The 25,929-nt window shown below is 36.7% G+C and overlaps 2 protein-coding genes across 2 annotated transcripts; one reads left to right on the forward strand and one right to left on the reverse strand.

Moving 5' to 3' along the window:
- The first annotated feature begins 1,752 nt into the window (after positions 1–1,752).
- Positions 1,753–3,416, forward strand: LOC114529554. Its single transcript, XM_028551368.1, has 6 exons — positions 1,753–2,038; positions 2,180–2,256; positions 2,345–2,476; positions 2,553–2,749; positions 2,898–2,966; positions 3,068–3,416. The coding sequence occupies exons 1-6, from the start codon at positions 1,753–1,755 to the stop codon at positions 3,414–3,416; spliced, it is 1,110 nt and encodes a 369-aa protein (XP_028407169.1).
- Positions 3,417–18,265: 14,849 nt separating this feature from the next.
- On the reverse strand, positions 18,266–25,697 carry LOC114529555. The gene is made up of 5 exons (XM_028551369.1): positions 23,758–25,697; positions 19,520–19,604; positions 18,649–18,732; positions 18,390–18,536; positions 18,266–18,271 (listed from the first exon to the last, which is right to left on the reverse strand). Exons 1-5 carry the CDS (start codon positions 25,695–25,697, stop codon positions 18,266–18,268), a joined length of 2,262 nt encoding a protein of 753 aa, XP_028407170.1.
- Between the last annotated feature and the right edge of the window lie 232 nt (positions 25,698–25,929).

The following is a 25,929-nucleotide window of genomic DNA, read 5'->3' on the forward strand; positions in this document are numbered from 1 at the left end:
GGGCGCAGAAAGTTTTAGTAGCCAAAATAAACGGATTTATTTATCGTTAAGCGTATTTTTGGCTTGGCGAGAAGCGAAGAATGGAGCCGGTTACAACAAATATAGCAACAGCGATTTTGCTGCGCATTTGTTGTCCTTGGAGTATCGTAGAAGGTAAAATTTTCGTTATGTATTTTCAAAGCTCATCACTTTACGACTACATTTCCTATCTTAGTGTTTGACTATATGATTTTGTTTCTTTAAAGAGCGGATTTGAATATTCCGATAGAAGAAACGCGAGTTACGCGACCGGCTAATCCAATAGCGATATCTGACAACGATCAACCACGTGGCATTATTTCAGGTATCAGGAGTACTTTTTTCTAATCTAATATAGCAAAAGTTAACGAAACGAAATTATGATAATTGATACACAATCAATGCGCAACACAATTCCTAGTGAATTTAATTAATAACCAATTCATTTTAGACTGGAGTACATCTACCCCAATGAAAGATCAAGGCATTGGGACTTCTATGCCACCATGTCATGTGTCACCAATTGGCAAGGAACAGGAGCAAGAGAGTGATGTTCCCTCATCTAGTTTGCCTCCTATTGCTGAAGAGCAACAGATGTCAATTGCTCAGGAAGCTAGTACATCTCAACATGAAAAGTACTAAGTATTATATTTAAGTCTATGCTAATTTGATGTGGCCTTTTTATAAAGCCTATGTGACAACTTTCTATAAAGTTTGAAGAGAAATTATATTTTATAGTTCTATATGTGAGCCAATGGAGTCATCGAACAGACTGAACACATCTATGTTTACTGATGATGAGTTGTCAGAGGATAGTGGTGATGACAGGGATGTTAGGTATTGTATATCTATATATCATTTACTTATATTTTATTTGACAAACACTTCGCAATTTTACATCGTATATGTTTCTATTCATGATTACAGTTTTCATGACCTCACAATGTCAGTGGTTGAGAAAATAAATTCTGATCAAGATGATTACTTCGAAGGGGAGGATGATGCAAAGTATGATTGTCATTATGTATACTATTGGCATTTATACATATAAGGTTTAGGAAACAAAAATAGTTAAATAGGTTATCCAATATCCACATCTCTTTGGTTGTGTGCACAAACCAATTTTAAAAGTAGGTATATATTATTTTTAATAGTTTCAGTTCTCTTGAGTATACCATTGATGGTGAAGAAACAGACTCTACAGATGAAGGTGATGGTGTTTATGTAATGCCAGATGAAGAAGATGATGAGAGTATGACAAGTAATCCATGCAACCAGGCACAACACTCCCCTACTTCTCTTGTATCATTTGGACCACACCAGAAGCTGAGCAGAGGTGAAGAAATGTATTCCCTGAAAGATGAGTATGAGTTATGACAAGATAAAAAAATTATCTGCACACTCAGCCTGATCCTTAATGTATTCACATCACGATGTCAGACACCTGGATGTGTTGCTGCACCATCAATTGAACATCACTTTGTTGGAACAACACTTGTTATTCGCTCTACCTGTTCATCTGGCCACATGCACAGGTTCTACTCTTCACGTGAAGTGAACAATATTTTTGTAAACAATTTACAAACTGCAGCCTCCATTATGCTATCTGGAAGCCACTATGGTAAGGTTAATCGCTTAGCAAAATTCCTAAATCTGAAATTTGTGTCGAAGTCCAGCTACTATCGCTTTCAACGACTTTATTTGGTTCCCGAGATCAACAATTGGTGGCAATGGATGAAAGGAGAAATTGTGAAACAGTTTGAAGGTCAAGATATTGTTGTTGGAGGTGATGGTCAATGTGACTCCCCAGGCTTCAATGCCAAGAATTTATGCTATTTTATGGTTGAGGTAGATAGCAATTACATTCTTGACATTGAAGTCTTAGACAAGAGGCATGTTGGCCTCATCTCAACAAATATGGAGAAAGAGGCAGTAAACCGAAGTATGGATCGTCTTCAGAAGGAAGTAAAAGTCGTGGAGTTGGTTACTGATGCCTCTACATCTGTAAAAGCATTTCTTGGTAAGTAAGCTCTATTACATATTTTGCCATTATTTTACCAAAGGCTGTTCTTCCAAATATTGTTGTTAATAGGTTTGGAAGCTTATAAAATAAAAGGAGTGTAGTATTCATTTAAGTCAGACTGTTGTGTTATGATTTTAGAAAATGAATACCCAGATGTAATTCATAGTTTGGATGTTTGGCACAAATCGAAAAGCATCAAGAAGTGTCTGGATAAGGTTTGTTTATTCTTAGTGTGATGCTTAAATATTGCTTTAGGTGAAAAAAAACCAGAAGCATAATCTGAAAAGAAACATTTCTATTTAGCTTGGAAAACCTAAAGCAATGAAAAAGGTGAAGGACTGGGCACCACATATCATCCGCCATTTTTGGCATTGTTCCAGTTCATGTCGACAAGATAACGAAACCTCTGATCAGGAAGCCTTGAAAGTTATGAAGGTATCAGTACTATGCCATGATAAATGTATATTAATATGTAAAAAAATTTTCTTAACATATTTACTTTTTTATTTAGGACAAATGGATTGGATTGCTCCATCATATATGTAATGAGCATGAGTGGCTGGAAGGTCGTCAATGTGACCATGAAGAGGATGAACATGATGAGCATCTAGCGTGGTTTGGTCGCCGAGATAAGGATTATCAAGAGCTGCAAAAGATTATCCTGAATCCTGAGCTACTTGCCAGTTTTAAGTACTATACCCGTTTCAGGTACAGAAGAAATATTGTTGACAATTAATTACTGCATATTAAATGTGATAGTAATATTATTGCAGCATCGGTACACCATGTAATTATTTAATAATGTAAAGCAAATTTACTTATAAATGTGACAAGTTTTAATGGTTATATTTTGTAGACATACAGGTGGCATAGAATGTGCTAATAGCCTTGGACTGGTTTATACTCCAAAGAGGACCCCATTCAGGTAATTAATTTTCAAACTACCACAATTTTGTTAAGTGAATTTTCTTGTGGCATAATAATTATATATCAATTGTACTTAAATGCAATGGATTATTTACCCAGATACAGTGCATACAAAGCGAGACGACAGCTTGCAGCTATTGATTGGAACTTCTATCAAAACCTCCAGCCGGCCAAAACAAAGTGTGGCGATGAAATTAGCACCAGGAAGTACAATCCAAGAACCCGACAATGGGATCTCAAGACAGTAAAGGTTCAGGAGGAATATGGCTACATCCCATTACTCATGGCCAAAATAATAAAAAGAAGAGTGGATGATGATAGTATTGGTGGTGTTACAAGAGCAGTGGATTTAAATGCAAGTGACCCTGCTCTTATTTCCCCAACCATTGCCCACATACCTCCACCATCTACAAAGGACATTGTTTCAAGGAGCAGATTTAATAAATAGACTCAAACCCTGATCTTTTAATGTAAATAAACTGTACAAATCAACCAGTAGCATAGCTAGCCTGACAATTTAGTCCTTCAAAGTTCACATTTTAACATTTGTTGACTAGGAAAACAATTATAATATGGACAAAACATATCTCGACATTTTGACCCAACCGGTTCTTTTTAGGCGGTTGTTATACCACAATTGATGTGCAGTTGTTTGAGGATGCTGCTCCCTGGTTATATGGAATGATTATATAACCATTATAATTGTCAGTCTGGCTTTGCTACTAATGTATATAATGTATATAATAATATTGTGATTCTTAAAAAATAAATAGTTCATGTGAATATGATGCCTAATGGCCCAACAAAAACAAATTGAGTTCTCTACATTCCATATAAATAAAGGTTTTATACATCCCATATAAATTAATGTTCCCTGTATCCCATATAAATTCCAGTTGCAGATGGAAAACGTTCCCTTATTTTCAGTACTGTACAGGAAGGACAGACACGTCTGTTACCCTTGCCTAGGCGGCCATAGCGTGCAAGAATGAATTGCCTGTATGCTGCCTTTCTGAATGCCCTCGTACTATTGTCCTCTTGGTCATTTCTAATGTCTGCTCTGTTCCTTATACACAACTCTAGTACATCAACATCAAGACATAATTTGGAAAAACGAGATGTAAGAGTTATGCACTTTTTCTGTTTGCAACATTTGTTTTCAATTTCCTGTGGCATTGGTCTACATCTGCCACAAACACACCAATCTGGTGCATCAGCACTTGGGAACTCATCAGGTTGATCCGAGTCTTGCTCTACTGGTGATGGTTCTCCAAACTCACCAAGTTCACTATCTTCTAGATCCTCATCCAGGTCATCTTCCATTCTTAGTAGGGTATCAATGTAGTCCATACTACCAATGCCTCTACGCAAACTTCTAATGGCAAGTTTTCTCACCAGTCCTTCATCCAAAGTCCCAATAAACAGCTGTAATTATCAGACAAAAATGTTATTGTTTATATGAAACCCTGAGTTAAATAATGGTCATGACTGCCTCAATTCTGTATGATATATTACAACAATAGTAAAATACCATATTATGTTTCGATATGTAAAACAATATTAGTCTTGGTAAGAAAAACATTGGAGATACTGTTTCAACTTTGAACTATCCTATAGCCTATATGATTATATCATGAATGTAAATTCTACAGGTTTGCTAGTACAATTTACATACAATAAATGTATACAGGGTATATAAAAAACAAGCACACACAACCTTAACATCTTTATTTTCCTTTTCCCTCAAAGCATCTTCGGACTGTAGCATTTGTGAAGAACTAACCCTGCTAAGTCTGAAGCCTTGTGCTTGCCCACGTGTTCCACGGCTTTGGCCGCGGTCGTCGCGCTCACGTTCCGTGTTTTGTGCCGTATTCTACAGTAAAACAACATTACAAATATAAATCTCGTATGAAAGAAACGATATTGGCTATGCTGAAGATATGTAGGCAGACTTACCCGATTCTTACAAGGATTCTTGCTTGTGCCACATTTACATTCTGCCGTGCACTCGACGTTATTTCCTTTACAAGGACATACACGATTTCCACTAGCTTTTCTTTTGATGCTGCAAGAACTCTTGCAATCGCAACGGCTTGTCTATGCGCATAATACAGTAAACTGGTTATGCTATGTAGATTGTACGCAAAAATGTAAATATATGTAAATTTTTACTTACCATGTTGAAGAGATTCTATAAAAGCGTTTCAGTAATTCAGTTCACTGTTCACTCATACGACGGCAGCGATTAGTTCCGATTACATCTCCGACAATTTCCGACAATTTTTTGTTATGCGCAGAAAAGATGCGCATGCGGTGACACTGCTCCTTTAATCCACTGCGCGCAATTAAATATTTGTCACTTTTAGGGGTCGCGCGTTGCTCCCAGTTTGCATTATTTTTTCCTGAAACTTTGACAGCTTATTAAAAAGCCTTCCTACTTTTAGACAGCTAAATAATATCTCAAATTCAGCTTCACATTTTCGCGCGCAAGCCCTCTCAATATCAGTGGAAAGGAACCACCCCCCCGGTAACATAATTTTGTAAATGAAAAACCAAACTTGGCCTAGGTATACCAGATAAGTCTTAACTATCTCTAGGAACACAAAAAATTGCCAAATTCTGCAAAATATCCTGAAAAACGGAAATTTTACATTTGGGACATTTTTTTTGATACACCCTGTATAGTTATATTAAATCTTCAATCCTGTGCAAACTATGACGAGTCAAAGCGCCCATACACACCACATCATCTTGTAAAACGGCAAAATAGCAGCGATATTACTAAAATAGGACCAGAATCTACACATATTAAATATATTCTTACCCCAATTCAATCTAAACTTAATCGAACAGCATGAAAAGAACGGTTTATTTGTTCCTCTTGGAGGAATTGCCGTATCATGCGAGCGAAATCGAATTGCGCATCGGAAAATTAGCCAAAGTTGTGCACCACAACTCTTGAGAGATAAGACTAGGACATAGATAAATCCAATCACATACACATTTTAAATACTAGTATATTTCGCGCCATTTCAGACTTGCGACGACGAAAAATAATAAAAAAAAAACAAAAACAAAGCCGAGGCGAATTTTCAACTCCGTCGCTGACGCCGGAGTAACAAGACCAAATTTTCCACCGAATTCACCGTGTATAATGAAGTCGGAGGATTTTACACGTAATATTTCATCCGACACAGCTTTAAAAAGTAATTCTTTTGTGGTAAACACAACTTTAATATTCTCAAATGTATTTTCTTTAATATTCTCAAATGTATCTCAAATATGAATGTGTTATGTGATAAACGACATTATAATTTCATTTATAAACTCTGTTTTCATAATGACAAAAAGAAAATAAAATCAAAATATTCCCGTGCAAAAGAACAAGGGCAGATTTTGTTCTAAGCCAATCAGCGTGTTTGTTGACATTTTTGCTCTCCGCCAGCGTTTGTTGACATTTTTGCTCTCCGCCAATCAGAATGCTTGAAAATAAAAATTGTAAACAAAAGGAGCGAGAAAATATTGCCGTATTCTAAGGCATCTGTGAGCCAGAATATTTACTTTTTATATTCGAAACCGAAAGAATGCAATAAAACATAAATATATCTTGAATTTTGCCATGGGGTTTTTTAAATTTCAAAACATAAAGTGAAATATCGATGTTTGAATTGCTGCAATTATCGCACTCTATGGCTGCAATATATCGTTAAACCCGTTAAATTATTTGGGGAATAATGTTGGTTTCTTCTCAGGATTCTCCTTTCCGTCTCATGTTTTTATTTCAGTTCTGGATAATGCTACTTGGAATGAGTTGGATCTTTGGGACAATGAAAATACCATGATATAAATAATAACCATTGTTCGGAGCTTGCTAAGATGTTTTAATACGCTCAGTGGACATTCTGTCAGAACATATGGCATTGTTTATGCAATACTAGAGATTCACAGCACCAGCATCCCTGCATATCACCTCAAAGCCATTGGGATCCATTTCTGGTTGGGAAAAATTACCAATGTGAGACTTGATTTTTCTAAGATCATCACTGAAATTGGGGCAAAATGATGCTTTCTTGAGCAGTGAAGAATAATCATCTGCAGAGAGAAATACCACTGTCAACTGTTTGGCCCTCTTTGTCTGCAACATCCAATGTCTTTCCTGTATAAAAATCTTCACTGTCGATGGTATTTGCTTGGCTGCATGGGTGAACTTAAAGTTATTGTTGTTGTGTCACTTGTTTGGCTGTATGATGCTTCTTGGTTAAGTGCTTGATCTTCTACATTATGTTGACTCTCAGCAACCTTATCAGTGGCTATAATTATATCACCGGCCTAGCTATTAGATTGTTCTTGCTTCTCGTTCGATTTTTGGCTGGATTCAAGGTGATGAATGGATGTAGTACCAGACATTCAGGATTAACATGCATCTGCAGCAGAGTATAGTAAAGTACAGTAAGTTAGCTATAATTATAATATTAATTTACCATAATTAACATGTTCGAGGGTGGAAGGGAGGTGTATAGGATTACTTATATAATTTTATATTATAATGAATGTAACTCTCAATTTATTTATAATACATCTATGGGTAGTGCCCATTCCTGGGTACCATGCTATCATGCCAATTTCATTTAGAAGCATTGTGTGAAACCTAGGCACCAGAAAAAGTGCCAGCAGAATTGCTGGGCACTCAATCGGATCACAGCCTTAATTCCTCAAACTTCATCTGGATGTCTACTCTTATATTGTGATCTATGATCAAGTAAATTGTAAATTACTTGTGATGCTACTAATTGTAACCTAGTAGTGTAATGTAGTAGGTAGAGGAAGATGATGAGGAAAAGAGGAAGGGATGTGTGGGGGATGAGAGTTATAATTAAATTGAGAATTACATTCATTATAATATAAAATTATATAAGTAATCCTATACACCTCCCTTCCACCCTCCAACATGTTTATTATGGTAGATTAATATGTGATAGGCCGGTGATATAATTATAGCCACAGATAAGGTTGCTGAAAGTCAACATAATGTAGAAGATCAAGCACTTAACCAAGAAGCATCATACAGCCAAACAAGTGACACAACAACAATAACTTTAAGTTCACCCATGCAGCCAAGCAAATACCATCGACAGTCAAGATTTTTATACAGGAAAGACATTAGATGTTGCAGACAAAGAGGGCCAAACAGTTGACAGTGTATTTCTCTCTGCAGATGATTATTCTTGACTGCTCAAGAAAGCATCATTTTGCCCCAATTTCAGTGATGATCTTAGAAAAATCAAGTCTCACATTGGTAATTTTTCCCAACCAGAAATGGATCCCAATGCCTTTGAGGTGATATGCAGGGATGCTGGTGCTGTGAATCTCTACTATTGCATAAACAATGCCATTTGCTCTGACAGAATGTCCACTGAGCGTATTAAAACATCTTAGCAAGCTCCGAACAATGATTATTATTTATATCATGGTGTTTTCATTGTCCCAAAGATCCAACTCATTCCAAGTAGCATTATCCAGAACTGAAATGAAAACATGAGACGGAAAGGAGAATCCTGAGAAGAAACCGACATTATTCCCCAAATAATATATCGGGTTTAACGATATATTGCAGCCATATTTATCGGGTTTAACGATATATTGCAGCCATAGAGCGCGATCATTGCAGTTATTCAAACGTTGATATTTCACGTTATGTTTTGAAATTTAAAAAACCCCACGGCAAAATTCAAGATATATTTATGTTTTATTGCACTCTTTTGGTTTCGAATATAAAAAGTAAATATTCTGGCTCATGGATGCCTTAGAATACGGCAATATTTTCTCGCTCCTTTTGTTTACAATTTTTATTTTCAAGCATTCTGATTGGCGAAGAGCAAAAATGTCAACAAACGCGCTGATTGGCTTAGAACGAAATCTGCCCTTGTTGTGCAAAAGCCAATCGAAGCATAACATAAAACTTCGGAGAGATATAGATGAGTAACTTAACTTCCAGAAAAAGGTAAGAATCTTGTCGTATTTTTGCCATTTTTCACAAAAATATGATTCTTTAAAAATATACAGCCGTTGCGAGTTGCTATGACTACAGTGTTTCCACGTGCAGAAAAATATTTCCATACTTTTCTCAATTTCTATTTCTCACATACCATGTACCATTTAAAACCCCCAACCCACATGAATTTTCTAAAAATCATGTTACCATCCCTACGCTTAACTAATTTCGTTTAACTGAGGCGAGGGGTTGCTGCATTCATGTATTTCTAGTTATATAATAGACAAAACAGCTTTGGCTGTATATTGTGGTTGTGAAAATACAACTAACAAGTTCTGATATTTGATTGAGCTTACCATAATACACAGTGCACATAGCTGAGGGTTTATCTATGGAATGATTTGAAAGTCTTTATTTTAGTGATCCTATTTTATGTTGTGTACAGTGTATGTGGGTGAGCTTTCTCACATGGAGAGAACCTGCTTCTTTCATTTTGGTACATTAATAAGTATTGGTAAAATTGAATATTTAAAATTACATCTTTCTTTAATTTATTTTATGGTGATATTTGTAGTTAGACTAAACCATCATAATGTTGTTTTAGATGAATGTAGGTCAATTGAATCTAAGGCAGAGAAAATGAGCTTGGTTGCTCAAAGTGACAATGAAAAAAGTGTTTGGCGAGACAAGGCAAAGAAATGTGAAAGTGCACCATGTTTATTAATTATACATGTAGATGCAGCAAACAGTAGCACAAAAAGTATACCAACAGTGATGTCAGAGACTTGTTTAATAATAAGAAGTACAGTCAGTATTTTTCAGCCTGCAATATTGTTAGTAATTATTAGTAATTAGTTTACTGTATCAACAACTATTACCCAATGATGTACATGATTGCCACTACAGTATCTCAGTCATTGTGCCTGTTAACAACAAAATTGTTCCAATAACATTGTTAATAAGCATGAACAACAATGATTGACTATCTGGCCAGCTTGAGCATAGGCATATGGATAGGGTGGTAGCACCCTAGGTAGAATGAGTTGGGCAAAAGATGTGGTAGGATTAAATTATTATGACAACTACGACAGTCACCACTGGCTGTTTCTTGACAGGCAGATGAAATGTACACTCCCTCAGCTCCAAAAACAACAGCTTGTATACTGCAATAAGTTTGATGTTGTTCACACATTGTTGAAAACAACATCAAACAGACTGTGTGACTTGTTACTAATTTGCCTCATGTTACAGGTGAAGCCTGTGGGAAAACCTGGAATTTGTGTGCCATATCTAAATGGAAGTCTCAGTATAACTGGCCTTCCGGATGGTGTGGAATTCTCTAAGCTGAACAATTATGGGGAAGACAAGATAAAAAAAATAATGAGATGTCAAGAGAGCATAGCTTTCCACATCGATGAAAAGAGCACAGAATCAGGTGGTGACATGGATAAGGATGGAATTGGGGTACTAGATAAAGAACTACAAACTGCCATTTGTAAGGCGATTGATGAGGAAAAAGCTAAGCAAGTACTCAGTGGAAATTGTCAGATAGAGGAATCTGATGAAAAGGTGACAAATCTGGTGCTCTCGAATGAAGAGTATGAGTTGTTTTCTCACAAATGCAGCAGCTGGTTTACAAGAGACGCAATGATTGCATTGAAGGCAAATCACAAAGCATCACATGAGCATAAACCTGTGTACACAGACTCAGATGATGCATATTGGCTCTTCTATTTCCCCAGAAAAATAGCTAATATTAAGATGGAGGAAAACGAGAAAATTTGGGGATATTGGCTTGATGCCACTAATGATAATCTGATGTATAAGCTCCTCATGTCAAAAGATAAAGTGCCAATTTACTCTGTGAACATTATCAAGGAGAACAACCTAAATTATTTATTGTTTTTACGAAAAGCCATCTTATTAAAAAACAGTGAAGTCAGCATTCTGGAATCATTTCACAATTGTATATACACTACTTTAAACAAGCATGGTTTTATTTACTTATTAACATAACGTGGGCATTATTCATAAAGCATAAAATTTGTTATGTATAATGTCTTGTATAATATTATGTATTAAAAGTTATCACTTCACTATTTTTCTAAGAACAATATATTGTTGGGACTGAGTGAGGTGGTGACACACAGACTGCACAGAAATGGGAAGCAAATTGTAGGTAAATTGTAGGTAGTGTCAAATTGTGACTCGAGAGACGAAAAGTCGTGAAAATATTAGAAAATCAGTGTAATATGCCGAGAATATATACCCCATTTTAAAACAAATATAAGAAAATCAGGGTTAATTTTACAAATGTGTTGTACGAATGTTGTTTTTGTGTAATATATCATGAAAAAACACCCCATTTTTAACTAAATGACCTGTTTAACGTAAATATTAGAAAATCAGGGGTAAATTTTAGAAATATTTGGTATGAATGTTATTTTTGTGTAATAAATCGTGAAAATACACCCCCATTTTTAAGTAAATGACCTGTTTAATGTAAATATTAGAAAATGAGGAGTAAATTTCGGAAATATATGGTACAAATGTTGTTTTTTATTAATTTATTTATACTCTTCACCATGTTTGGCTGGTGCACCCCACAGAGTTTTAACTCCAGTTATATGGTCCCTTGCTTACAATATAATTATACTAAATAGCAATATATATAATAATAAGAATATTTACATGACCATTAGTGGTGGACATTATTACAAAATATTTAATACAAGGCCGTTTGACAATAAAGATTATGCTGAACATGGATAATTTTCAACAACACAACTTTACATTTAGACTATACAAAGGACGAGACGAATTACATTTTACACCTACACTCTTAAACCTTTGTAGAATATCCACGTCATATACATGTTCTGTGAGATAGTTATAATAGAGCAACAGTTCAGATTTGAATTTCGAAATTGAGAGTTTGGAGTCGCGCAGATGTTCTGATAATTCATTGAAAATTCTTGGAATTCTGCAGTACAAACCTTTCTGAAAGGGTTGTCATGTAATATTGGTCTGGAATGGCAGTGATAATATGAATTTGGTGGCTCGACGCTGAACTTTCTCAAGTTGTTGAATTAGGGTGACTGTTTGCAGAGCCCAAACTTCTGGATGAGAATTCTGAGATCTTTCTGGGTGGTTACGTTCCTAACTGCCCCTCCCATCAGATTATAGGACGAATCAATCTGGTTTAAGTTCCTTGTGATGCAAAGGTGACTGCATTTCCCCTTGTTTAAATCCATTCTCCAAACATCACACCATTCACAAATGTTGTCGAGATCGTTTGGAGATCATGCACGTCCTTGTGATGTTTGATGGTGTGGAAAGACTTTGTGTCATCTGCCAACATTGCCAAAGATGAAGACGTGGCAACGTTGGGAAGGTCATTCAAGTAAATGAGGAACAACAGTGGGCCAAGTATCGACCCTTGTGGCACTCCAGAGAGGACTCTTGCTTGTTTGGATGTTGCACCAAGCACGGTTAACTCTCTGGTGGCGATCCAATAAGTAGCTCTCTAACCACCGTAGCAAATTTCCACTGATTCCATATCACTGAAGTTTCTTGATAAGAAGTCGATGATCTACTCGATCAAAAGCTTTAGCAAAGTCTAAATAAACTGCATCAGTTTGTACTCGAATATCAAGTGTGTTGCCGATTTCATGAAAGATCCACGAACCTGTGAGGTGGTTGATTTTCCCTTCATGAAGCCAAACTGACAACAAGGATATAGGGCGATAGTTGGTAACTGATTTTCTGGATCCTTCTTTCGGAATTGGCACGATGTGATAGATGGAAATTCTCCCAAAGAGACGGATTTGTTAAACAAGTGGCACAAAGAAGGATGGCGCACATGAACACAGTAGTAACACTGGGAATTTAGCAGGACCGGTAACTTTCTCAATCTCAAGAGAAGTTAGTATGCTATGCACTTCTTGTGGTGTGAAACGGATGTTATGTAACAGCTCGCATAATAATGTATCATCAAGAGAATGAGGATGTTGTTCGTATTCTTCGTCAGTCAATGGTGGTTTAAACATAGAGTAGAAGTAGTTATTCAGAAGATCAGCGATGTCCTTCGGGTTTTCAGCAGTAGCTGTAGTACTGTCATTTGTCCACTCAAGTTTATTTGGAGCAGTGATGTATTGGAAACTGTTTTGAAAATTGACGAAAATTGCTTAGGATTGGATATTAATAAATTGGGCAATGTCTGGAAAATTTCATTGCGCTTATGTGAGATTAACTGCTTAACTAGACGATGGAGTATACAGTATTTCTCTAGATGACAAGTTCTCCTGCTTGATTTTGCTTTTCTTTTTTTTTTCTTTTGTTGTTTTTGTGTAATATATCATTTATCGTTATCATTTTTAACATAAATGTTAGAAAATCAGGGGTAAATTTTAGAAATATTTAATACAAATGTTGTTTTTGTGTTATTTATCATGAAAATACACCCCATTTTTAAGTAAATTACCTGTTTAACGTAAATATTAGAAAATGAGGGGTAAATTTCGGAAATATATGGTACAAATGTTGTTTTTGTGTAATATATCGTGAAAATACACCCCATTTTTAACTAAATGACCTGTTCAACGTAAATATTAGAAAATCAGGGGTAAATCTTAGAAATGTGTGGCACGACTGTCGTTTTGCTTTAAATATATCGTGAAAATGCACCCCAAGATATTGAATTTTAATAATGTGCATGGTAGTTGGGTTCCTTTAACATTCCACAATACCATATATTATACTGCAAATATAATAAACAACTTTGATTCTGCACAGAAATAAAATGTTTCACGCATTACGTCAATTGTGATGTAACTCATATACTGTATAACTCATAGACATGCATACTGTATAATAGACGTAATTTTTACACCAAAGTTTTTATGAATGGTAAAGTTTACTGGAGTTTTATTACAAAGCTCAATCGTCACAAATTGGTTCAAAATCGGAATTATAGTCAACTAGAGAAACATTGTCGTCTTCATCACTATCGTCAATGGTATAATATTCCGAGATGTTTGTTATTTCTTCGATATCCATCCCCTGTTCAAATGTACATTCATGTTTCCATGGCGTAGTTGGTATAAGACAATCAACTTCATCTGGTATGCTTTCCTTGAATAATGAACCCAAGGAATATAGTTTATTATTACATTCAAGTACCCTTGAACGACCAATGCTGTGAAGTCCTTTAGCATACACTGCAACTGTCTCTTCTCGGTTGTCCAAACATGACTGGTAAGTCGCTTTCAAGTTCTGGAAATATCATACTAACCCTACCATTTCCTCTTTGAAGTATTGGATCTCTTCTTTACAGCGCTGGATGAAATTGTGCAAATCTATAGCACTAAAGTCAAGCGGGATCTAAAGTCAAGCGGGATCTCATTTACAGATGGCGATGTCACTCTTACGGAATGATAACTGGGGACTCTGGATCTTTTACAGCATCAAAGGTCATCAGTTCTGGCATTCCATCGACTGAATCTTCCCAGAAAGACAATGCAGCATTGTATTTGGATACAGTTGTTTTCATGGCATTGGTTTTTAGTGCAAAGTTTGAGAAACTTTGCAGTATTGTGATGAGTGGGGAAAATTCAAACGAGTCAGTCAGTCAGTCAGTCAGTCAGTCAGTCAGTCAGTCAGTCAGTCAGTCAGTCAGTCAGTCATAGTGTAAACTTTACGGGGGGTAGGTTGATTTATGTGTATAGTACCTTTTTGAGTATGATCAGTAATTTAAAGTTTTTAAATCAGTTTAAATTGCTTTATTTATTAATGCACTATACCCCGTTTGCAAAGTTCACCAAAATATTGAGGAATTTTGGCGGTTACTGTAAATTTTGAAGCATTGCTTTTCCGCGGTTTGGGTTTTGTTTTAAAGGGATTTGCGCAGAATTACCCCCGGAACACCCGATTCTTTCTTACATGTCGCAACTGCGCATGTGCCGTCGAGACTTGAAGTCTTGAACATTATTCATGATGTAAAGAAACGAGGAGCGACGAGCATTGCTTCAAAACATTCCAGGCGTAAAAATCGAGCAATTCTGTGAGAATCTACGCAATTTATCAACTTATGTTATGAATTACGAGCATTCAATTCAACACAAATATAATTTAAAAGGTTTATTCCATAAATAGAGCTGAGAGGTTAGGTTTACATGGGCAACTAAAATTATAATTTATTAGTGACAGTATCCGCGGCTAACGTAACTTGAGTACTTTGAGTAATTTCCTTTTGATTAATGTTTAACCTAGTTCATAATATTTTTACTGGCATAAGTCAAAATTTTTATGTTGGGACAAACGTCTGGTTGCTTAGGTATTACAGGGCATGAAAACTTTGCACTATCCTTGGATCCCTAGTTTTATTAATCTGTTTACATAGCTTTGCCACAATTTTCTGACCATCTATATAAAAAATTGAAATGGAAAATCGGCATTAACTTGGCATTCACGCATGGTGGCAATTGCTGTAGAATAGAAAATGGTATCAAAGGAGTATTTGAGTACCTGCATACTTCCTTTTAAGTCAAATCAAGAACATTCTCTCCACTGCTAAAAAATATAGTTTCTCAGTCATGTGTCTTCTATCTTCTTCGATGGAAACTGCACCATTGTTAAAATTTGTATCTCCTCCCAGCTTCCACTGTCGTTTCACCTTGAAGCATTTTTCTGTCATGGCCACAACTTTTAATACGCTAATGAAAAAAAGTAATGCAATGACATAAGTTCATATCTCCACCTTTTGTTTTATACGAGCTTTGGTAATACCGGGTGTCCCAAAAAAAAGTACCTATTTTTAATTCAACATAACTTGTAAGCGAACCGAAGAATTGCAATCAAATAATCCATATTAAGTTGAGTAATGTCTAACTTAAAGTTTGATATATTACATGTGAAGTTTGAACGAGTAGTCTCTGAGATATTCGCGTTTAAAGTCGCAGCAACGTTTTGAAACTTGTCAAAAATCAGGAAAAAATTGCCTATTAAACTTGTTTCAACAATACCGGTTCGTAACATGGTTTCTTGTAACTTATTTTATAGTTGTTTTCTTATTCATCTGCAAATTCATGTCCACCAGCAGCAACACACTTTCTTGCCCGTGTCAGCATGCCATCAAAAGACCTTTGAATCATGTGGGTGTCCAAATTGCGACATGACCTAACAATCGCCTTGCGAAGTTCTCCCAAGTTTTGAGGTTGTTGGGCATGAGGAACTTCCCAAATCTGCTGCTTTAAATAGCCCCAGAGGAAGAAATCACACACCGTCAGGTCAGGGGAGCGTGGAGGCCATGGCCAATCGCCGTGTTGACTCATGAGTCGACCAGGAAATTGCCCCTGTAGATATCGGATTGTTGCGTTGCTTGTGTGACAGGAGGCGCCGTCCTGTTGCCACCACATTGAGTTTCTGTCAATGTTGTGCACTGGAAATTCTCTCTGAATCACGTTGTAGCGAATTATACGCATGTACTCTCTCGTATCAAGGTTTGCACGCATAAAATGCGGACCAAGAACAACGCCCTGTCTGGTCAGCCCAACCCAGACCATCACTTGTTGTGCGCCTTGCATATGACCGACGTAATGGTCGTGTGGGTGCCCTTCACCACGTGTTGCGTATTTCCTCACACTTCATACGCGTTATTCGTTCTTGCATACTCTAGGCAAACCCAAACTCTTTAATCTTTTGTCAAGCGAGGCATGTTTTATTGCGATATCACGTTTGTCGCGATGACTTTAGAAAACTACACTTCTTGCTTGCGTTCGTAAGTGGAAATTCCATCATGTCCCAAGGGAGATAACATAATGATGCAAAAATGAACAATAACTGAAAATTTACATGTTAAACCTTACAAATTCAGAAAGTCGTATTAAGGACTTAACAAATTTTCTGAAAAAACTAAAAAATAAGTTGCAAGAAACCGTGTTACGAACTGGTATTGTAGAAACAAATTTAACAAGCCAATTTTTGCTGATTTTTGACACATTTCATAACGTTACCGTGTCTTTAAACGCGAATATCTCGGAAACTACTTGCTCAAACTTCATATGCAATATATCAAACTTTAAGTTAGACATTACTCAACTTAATATGGATTATTTGATTGCAATTCTTCAATTCGCTTACAAGTTATGTTAAATTAAAAATAGGTACTTTTTTTTGGGACACCCGGTACTATTATGAAATAATTATACAGGTACAGTATCACCCTCTAGGGTTACTTTAGTGAAGTAAACACCATCATTTCAATTTAGCTTGTACGATAAAAAAACTTCCCCCGTATGTAATAATCGCCCCTGTATGTTGAGCTAATATGAATCACTAAAATACCACCTTTAAACACAAAGCAAGTACATGCATTGCATCTTAGTACCTACAACACCTGCATCAATTTAAATGATTTAAAATGGGAAACATATCTTATTTCTTCAATCTAGTTTTGTATTTATTAATATATATAAAATATCGTAATTATTAATTACAACATTTATATAAAGCAATGAGACATGTATATTATGTATTCACTTCACGTTTAAAGTTTAAGCATACTGTATCATACAAAAACAGAAGTTCAATCATTCTTTACAAAAAAGAAACATTACTTCGTGATTTTCTTGACGATACAAGCAATAGCTTTGTGATTGTCTTCATCAAAAGAACCAACAGTTGACCTAAACAATTTCAAAAGATCCTTTTATCTCCGATGACAAATAAAATTGTCTGTGTTAGAGTAAATACAGGAGTAATTCTTATGATAATATGTACCTTAGCTCTTGCAGCAGACATAAATCCTGAACATATTTGGCTTGCCACAACAAAGATAATTTTGTATCTAAAATATAATGTACAGTAGGTTGCAAATAAAGGATTGGTCAGTCAGTTATTGTATTGTTAAAGTATATGAACACTATAGGTTTTTGCTTACTCTGTCGCTTCTTTAATGATAATTCTTCCTGCTTCTTCCATGAATCCACAAGATCAGCGTCATAACCCACTAAACCACACATAAATACTGCTGTGTGAATCAATAAGCTATAAAGTAACCTGTAAATATTTTCCATTACAGTACATTTTAGAAACATTTACAGGGGTAACAAAAAGCTGTAATAAATAAGAATCATGGAAACCTGTCAATTTTGAAAACATTTCTTCCAACTGTGACATGGCATTTACCATACGATTATTGGTTTTCTCTAGTTTTTTTGGCAATGATGGTCCTATTAAATAAAATATGTATATTGTGTCTCAACAATTACCAAATTCCACTGAGTGTATAAAACTGTAACATAGACTTAATACTGAAACATACAGTACATGAAAAATGTCAGATGAATTACAATAGAAACAACAAAATATTTTTAACATAATATAAATTTATTTACCAAATTCTTCCACACAGTGTTTCGCATAATGTACTAGTGCATCTGATAGCAAATCCACTCGCCTACTGGCAGTCATCTCTTTTGTAATGGATGAAAATCCTCGCAAGTAGGACCATAACCTTTTAATAGCTTCTCCATCAGTGAGACCATAACCATCTTTACGCTGTGGGCCATAGTTAATCTACAGTGATGATATAGGTAATTAGTGTGGAACAAGCGTAGTATTAACTGATGTCATGTAAAAATGCAACAAGAAAATATTAAATTTAACATTCCCATACTGTACACTGTACCTGACAAGCTGATTTATGGCCATAACAATGGAATACTGGAATAGCAAGATCAACCCTTTCAAGAATATCATCACGATTGTTTTTCTGTAGAAAGAATAAAACAGAACGTCTAGGGATTTATAGGGTATTATTATTCTCTCATTTTCTGAGCAAATAATAATACAATAATAATAATGGTGCCACTATGATATTACTATCATAATGTATTTTAACCTTTAAGTGTGATGCCAGTGTGCAGCCAATATCATACATTATGTGAACATCATGGCTGTTACTACAATTGCGTAAGAGATGTTCTACTTCATAAACAGAATATGAGATCCTAAAGGAAAAAGAATGTGGAGGGGGTCCAAATTATGTACCAAAAAAGATGAATCAGCTGACGATTTAAATAATAATAGTTTAATAATTAAAATCTAAAAATCCTTCACCATGTTTAATACTAATGAATCCTTTTGGGTATTCATGTCTGCAAACACAACCAAAGACACCTTTCTCATCAAACAGTTTGTTTTTGCCCTTTGATCTTAACATATCGCTAATTTCTCCAGATTTAAACTCATTGCAATCCTTGATTTTAAAAATATTTAGTCTTATAACATCATTACCAATTATAAAGGAAAATCACTAAAAATGAACAAGATACAGTAGCCAGGAAGAGAATACAGTAGGACGGAAGAAGCAACCATCTTGCAAAATTTGAGAATAGTGGCAATTAGTGAGTTAATTAATTTAATATATTCCTGGTTCAAATGAAGAAAGTGTGAAATGCAAAAGAACAAAAGTACATATTTAAAAGTATGTACATACAAAAAGAAGTATTTTTTAAAAGTAAGTACATATTTAAATCATTTCTTGTGTGACTACTTACTGTTGGTGCTACCTCAGCATTGTTTGCATACTCTTCAACAAACTTGTCCACATTATCTTGTTCATCAAAGAATGTCCCTGTATGCCTTGTTGGGAAAAGTTTTGCACCTTCTGATTTTTTCCTGATCAGACCAAGACAACCATCCATTGACTCAATCAGAATATCATTTTCTACAGCCTTCAGTAAAATAATATTTTCAAACAGGTAATATTGTTATGTCTACCTTTATAACAGAAAATCACATTTGATTATGCACATGGTACTCATATAGCAGATAAGAACAGCTGTATTATGTACAAAACATACTGTTGGACACAATGGACAAATCTTGTAATCTGTATTCTCCTGATGTGACCTCATTGATTTTAAGGTATGGCAATAGTACCTAGTTCGAATAAATTATTAAACAAGTTTTTGTAACACAATATAATCATCACTACTAAAACAGACTGGATACCATTTATGTTTTGTACCATACACCAAAGGTTTCCAGCAAATATCAATTAATATCCATTGGATCAAACAGTGCAACAAATTCATAATAACTAGAAATACATGCATGCAGCAACCCCTCGCTATTTCAAACCAAGTACACAATTTCCTGAGTTAACCTGACCTAAACTTATATTATGAAATGACACAAAACTCAAATCAGTCTTAAAGTTTCCATCATTCAATACAAAAATAATCACAAAGCTAGTGTAAACATTGCCCGTTCAATTTTGCTGCATTATACCACGCCAGCAATTAAGTAACGGTTTAAAATCGAAGTTTCAAACGATTAAAACAGTACAAAATCTTCACAGACAAAGAAAAAACTTCAAATGTTATTTTATTCTGTAATTGCAGTCAACGCCGGCGGCTAAAAGTTTCAGTATACTTTATAAATATAGTGTGTATTTTTTATACCAAAATTCAAATTACACTTTCAAAAACACTTTTTGAAGTTAAGGCAAAGGTGTAATAGCCCTTCACAGGTTTATGCGTTTGCAGAAAAAGCTGAAAATTTAACAAATGAACGGCATACAAAGCTGAAAAGTATACAAATATGGCTCATTCTTACCGCGAAACAAGTACGGGATAAACAAAGTAAACAAAGTAAACACGTACCCTTTGTCTTTGAAAACATTTATAAGCTTGCAGATTATGAATTTTTCCTCTTACACGGCTTTGTTTTGACCGTATCCACGTTCATCTTTGCTATCTGTCATGCTTCATATATCTTGTTTCTTCTCGTTTTACTTTCTTTGCACAAAGTTTATGAAACGCTTTTACAAAAATGTTTACGAAATGACAGTTAAATTGCTGACGTTCTCATTGAATTACAAACTCTCTGTCTTAGCCAATCAGAATGTTCGTTGATTACCAGTCTACACTCGTTCGCATTTCACGCATGCGCGCAAGTACCATGACCATTGAACGTCCATGGTCCACGGTCCACGACATAGAATTTGAGCAACTTTGGATTCCGCTATGTTCTGTCACAATACCTGGGTGTAATAAATCTCCCAGCGGAATTAGTACCCTCGCACGGCGCTTCGCGCCGGCTCGGGGATGAGTTTAAGCTGCGCCACAAGTACAGATGCCATATCAATGTGAATATTTTAAAAGCTCCTCCTGTGAATGGCCAACAAGAAAAGATTGGACCAAACATGGAATAGTGCATATTATATGATATTATACTTGAATGTAGAGTACAGTATACAATTTCTTTATACAATATTTATATACACAGAAGGTACTGATATTGCACTGACAATCTTACCATGCTGATCAACAGAAATCATATTTCTCGAGCTACCAGTAGGGCAGCTTCTTTGATGGTTTAATGAAAGTTCCACATGATTGATCATTAAGACCCATTCTATATGTAAAAAAGCAAAGAATGGATAGCCGAATTGGTTGATCACATGCTAGACAGTTGGTTACTTTTGAATAAAGACAGAAAAATAGATTCATAAATATATAGAGCATATTACACATCAGTGCAAAGATATGGATTTTGTTTTCAAGTAGGGAAAATTTGTTACCCTCGATCCACCACTAGCTGTACACACAAAACTTTTCCATGATACTCTTCAATTAGTATTGTGTTAGGGTTCAATAGCTTTTTCCTTGCACTTACATATTGTATACGACTGTCTCAGTTTATATCGTCAGTGACAATACAATACTTGACTTGAAAAAATGATAGGAATTGTAAAAGTACTTAAATTCTCGCTTCTAGCCTGTGAAAATATATCTTTTATTTTTTACATGTAATTGTCCTTCTCTATCTATCCACACATAATCATATTTTTTAGTTAATTTTTGCATATAGTTAAAAATGTCACAGTCATTAAACACACTAATTGTCAATACTAATACTAATGCTAATTAAAATATTGTTTATCACGACCCCAATCTACTTGGGGCCTTTATCACACGCCCAAAGCGGGAATACTTTACATTCTGCCCGCCTTGACACTTAGTGTCTAAATTCGGTACATTGCCTAATTTTTTTTCTTTGGACAGCTTGCTTTTGAATTTTCTGATCGCATATCTCCGGGGCAATCTCTAAACTTTGACTCTGCTCTACTTTCTCCATATTTCTCAAGTCTTCCTCTACGCTGCGAGCTTCTTCCAATAAATATAACTTCTGTACCGATCGTCGCCTTTGCCCTGACTTAGTCTGTAGTGTGGCTGTACGAATGAGGCCATCTTTTCCCATGTGTACCTCTTGAACAATAGCTAATGGCCAATTTCCTCGTTTGACATTGTCCTCTGACATCAACACAACATCTCCAACCTTTAACGGTGGTTTCTCTTCCAACCACTTTTGGCGAATCGTCAGTTGTGGTAAATATTCCGTCAGCCACCTCCGCCAGAAACGGTTAATTAAACTTTGTCGATACAAAAATCTTGACGATACTGGTGGTATGGGACTTGACCCAATTGTTACATCTGGGATAGCTTTCAAGCTCCGTCCTAATGCCTCTCTTTGTAGTTGAGAAGGGTCTAATTTCTTCCATACTTTATTCATTTTCTGACTTGAAGCTTCGAACAACCACTGGATATCTTTTTCAGCTTTCTTAAACGTAGTTTGGTTATCTGACCACAACGTATTGCATAGTCCTCGACGGTTATACATCCGACGTAAGGCTTGAAGAAATTCTTCTGTTGTCATGTCGTTCGTTAATTCCAAGTGCACCATCCGGGTGGTAGCGCAGGAAAATATACAAACGTACGCCTTTTGAAGACTTTTATCTGATTTCTTTTGTGACTTCAGAATCAAGTGTCCTGTGAAATCAATCCCCACGTGTGTGAAAGCTGGAGAATAGGTAACTCACTCAGCAGGTAAGGGTGCCATCTGCTGCTGGACAGGTCCAATTCGGAATTTTCGGCAGATGCGACAGGTATTGATTGCTCGTTTAACTGCACGACGACCGCGAAGAATCCAAAACGTTTCTCGGAGAATAGCCAAAGTTGTTTCTGGACCTGCATGTAAGGCTTGGGTTTTGTGAGAATGAATAATTATCTTGTCCACGACTGGGTGTTTTGCGTGTAAGATGATTTGATGCTTCGTCTCTTCTGGTAACTCAGAAAACTGTAGGCGACCTCCGACTCGTATTAGCTTATCGTTTTCGTCAAAATAAGGGTTCAGCTTGCGAATGGGACTCTTTGAAGGTAGTCCATCTTTCTTCTGTAATTGGCGCCATTCTTCAACAAAACTCGCCTTCTGTATCTCTTGGTACCAATACGTTTGAGCTTCTTTGATTTCTTCAGCGGTGATTTCTGGGGTTTGATTAATGGTTTTCGTCAACTCGCCCCGTTTCAATAATCCTTTGAACAAAGCTACGGCTCTAAATACGAATACTGTTATCCGGACTAGCTTAATCCAACGTCCGGATCTTTCTACATCAATGCATGGCGACGGAAAGGTGGATACCGCTGTGTTACAAACCACTTTCGGATTACTTTCTTGACATTCCGGCAATTCATTGTCAACTATATTAATGGGCCATTCACCCGGGGGCCTATAAAGCCACTGTGGCCCATTCCACCAAGGGGAATAGTTTGCCAAATTTTCTAATGTCTCTCCACGCGTTACAAAATCAGCAGGATTTGTGTCTCCGGGACAAAATCGCCAACACTCTGGATCAGTGTTCTGTTGGATCGCTTGAACCCGGTTTGCCACGAATACCTTCCAGGTATAGCTGGGTCTACGGATCCAGCTCAATGTTATTGTGCTGTCTGACCAACAGATATACTGATTGATCCTTTTTCCTAAGACCTTAAGAAGGAACGTGATCATCTTTGACAACAAATACGCCGCCATCAATTCCAATCTTGGTAATGTAATTCTTTTCGTAGGCGCAACTCTCGTCTTCGCGAATAGGAGTTGTACTTGCACATTCCCGGTAGAATCTTGAAGACGAAGATAGATAACAGCTCCGTAGGCACTCGGGCTTGCGTCGCTAAAGCCATGAAGCTGGACACTGACTATCTCAAGGCCAAGGTCTATCAGAAAGGAACGACTGATGCGAATGAGATTTAAATGTTCAAGTTCTTCTTTCCACTTTTGCCATTCATTTTTGATTTCTTCATCAAGTGAATCATCCCACGACGCACCACGAATCCATAGCTTCTGATAAAGGATTTTGGCTCGAATTGTGAAAGGACTGAGAAATCCCAGTGGGTCGAAGAGTTTGGAGGATATACCAATGACACTTCGTTTCGTCTCAGGATCAGGTGTTTGTAATAATTTATCTCCTTGGTGAAATAAGAACACGTCATCAACGGTGTCCCAGGATAGTCCGAGAGCTTTCAAAGGGTCAGACTCGTTATCAAGGCACACCAACCAACTACTCGCTCTTTGATCAGCGGGAATATAGGACAACAACGACTTAGAATTCGTTGCCCATTTTAACAGATCAAAACCTCCAATCTTCATTATCTCCACCAAATCGCTATAAAGTTTACGGCCCATTGTTTCAGTTTCGCATCCGGTTAAACAATCATCCACGTACGTATCTTCTTTGATAACTCGAGCTGCTTCAGGGTATACCACTTTACATTGGTCAGCATGATGGTGCATTGTTGCTATCGCTTCATACGGGCTGCTCACGTCGCCAAACGGGAGTCTCGTCATACAATATGTTTTTATTTCTGAATTGGGATCCATATCTCTCCAAAGGAAACAATGTGCGTTCTGATCTTCGGAAGCTATTTTGATTTGTAAAAACATCTTACGAACGTCCGCCATCATTCCAATACGATGACATCTGAAGCGGATCAACAACGACACCAAATCAGGTTGCAGTGCTGGACCAGGGAGAAGGCAATCGTTTAAGGATACTCCTTCTAGCCCTTTCGCAGACGCATCAAATACGGCTCTACATTTCGTTGTAGATTTTTCCTCTCTGAATACGGGATGATGTGGGAGATAATGAATTCTATAAGCTTTGTCATCTTCTGCTGTTATTAGTCTGGCATGACCATCGTTTATATATTGATTAATAGAATCTTTATACATCCGTGCATGTTCGGGCTGTTTCTTTAGTTTCGCTTCAACATTTGCGAGTCGCTTCAGAGCAAGTCCTCGGTTGCTCAATAACTTGGGACAATCTTCCTTCCAGGGCAGCGACACTTCGTACCTTTGCCCATCAAACTTCACATTGTCCTCGAATCGTTGAGCGACGTATTTTTCCTCGGCACTTTGAATTTTAGGAGCTTCGGTCACGCCGATTGCTTCCAGGTTCCAGAATTTCTTTAAAACAAAATTGGGATAATCTTCAAGGATCTTGGTTGTGGCATGGTGGGTCGATGCATTACAAGATTTAGACCGCTCGACACCAGTAGGACCTGAGAGGAGCCAACCAAAAACCGAATTCATGGCCATTGGACTCTGAGAATCTCCTCTCTTGATACCACCTTTCATAATTTGGGACCACTGGTCGGCGCCAAGTAGGATATCGATCGTCGCCCCGCTTCGTGGATCTGTATCTGCCAACGCCAAGCCTTTTAGGTGAGGGTATCGTTTCAAATCAACGGCTGCGGGTTCTGGTGGTGAGCAAACTGTGGGAACTGCCCATGCATGAAGACTAATGTTTTTTCTTTGGTTACGTGTTGACAATTGGAAATTGGCCTTCTTCACTCTAGTTGTTCTTGACTGGCCACCGTGCATCAGTATGGTCATTGTCTTTGTAGAATCACTCGTGCCCAATCCCAACGCGTCAACAATTTCTCCCCGAATATATGACTGATCACTTCCGCTGTCGACCAAAACACGCACAGGTAATGTGACGTCTCGACAAACTAGATTGACCATCGTGGTAGGTAGTAACGTCACTTGATTATCTATCAAAGTCGACACATAACCACTAGCAATTCCTGTACGGACAGTAATTTCGTCATCTTTTGAATCTTTG

Source organism: Dendronephthya gigantea, unplaced genomic scaffold (assembly GCF_004324835.1).
Source record: "Dendronephthya gigantea isolate DGI-Jeju-01 unplaced genomic scaffold, DenGig_1.0 000057F, whole genome shotgun sequence".
Taxonomy (NCBI): domain Eukaryota; kingdom Metazoa; phylum Cnidaria; class Anthozoa; order Malacalcyonacea; family Nephtheidae; genus Dendronephthya; species Dendronephthya gigantea.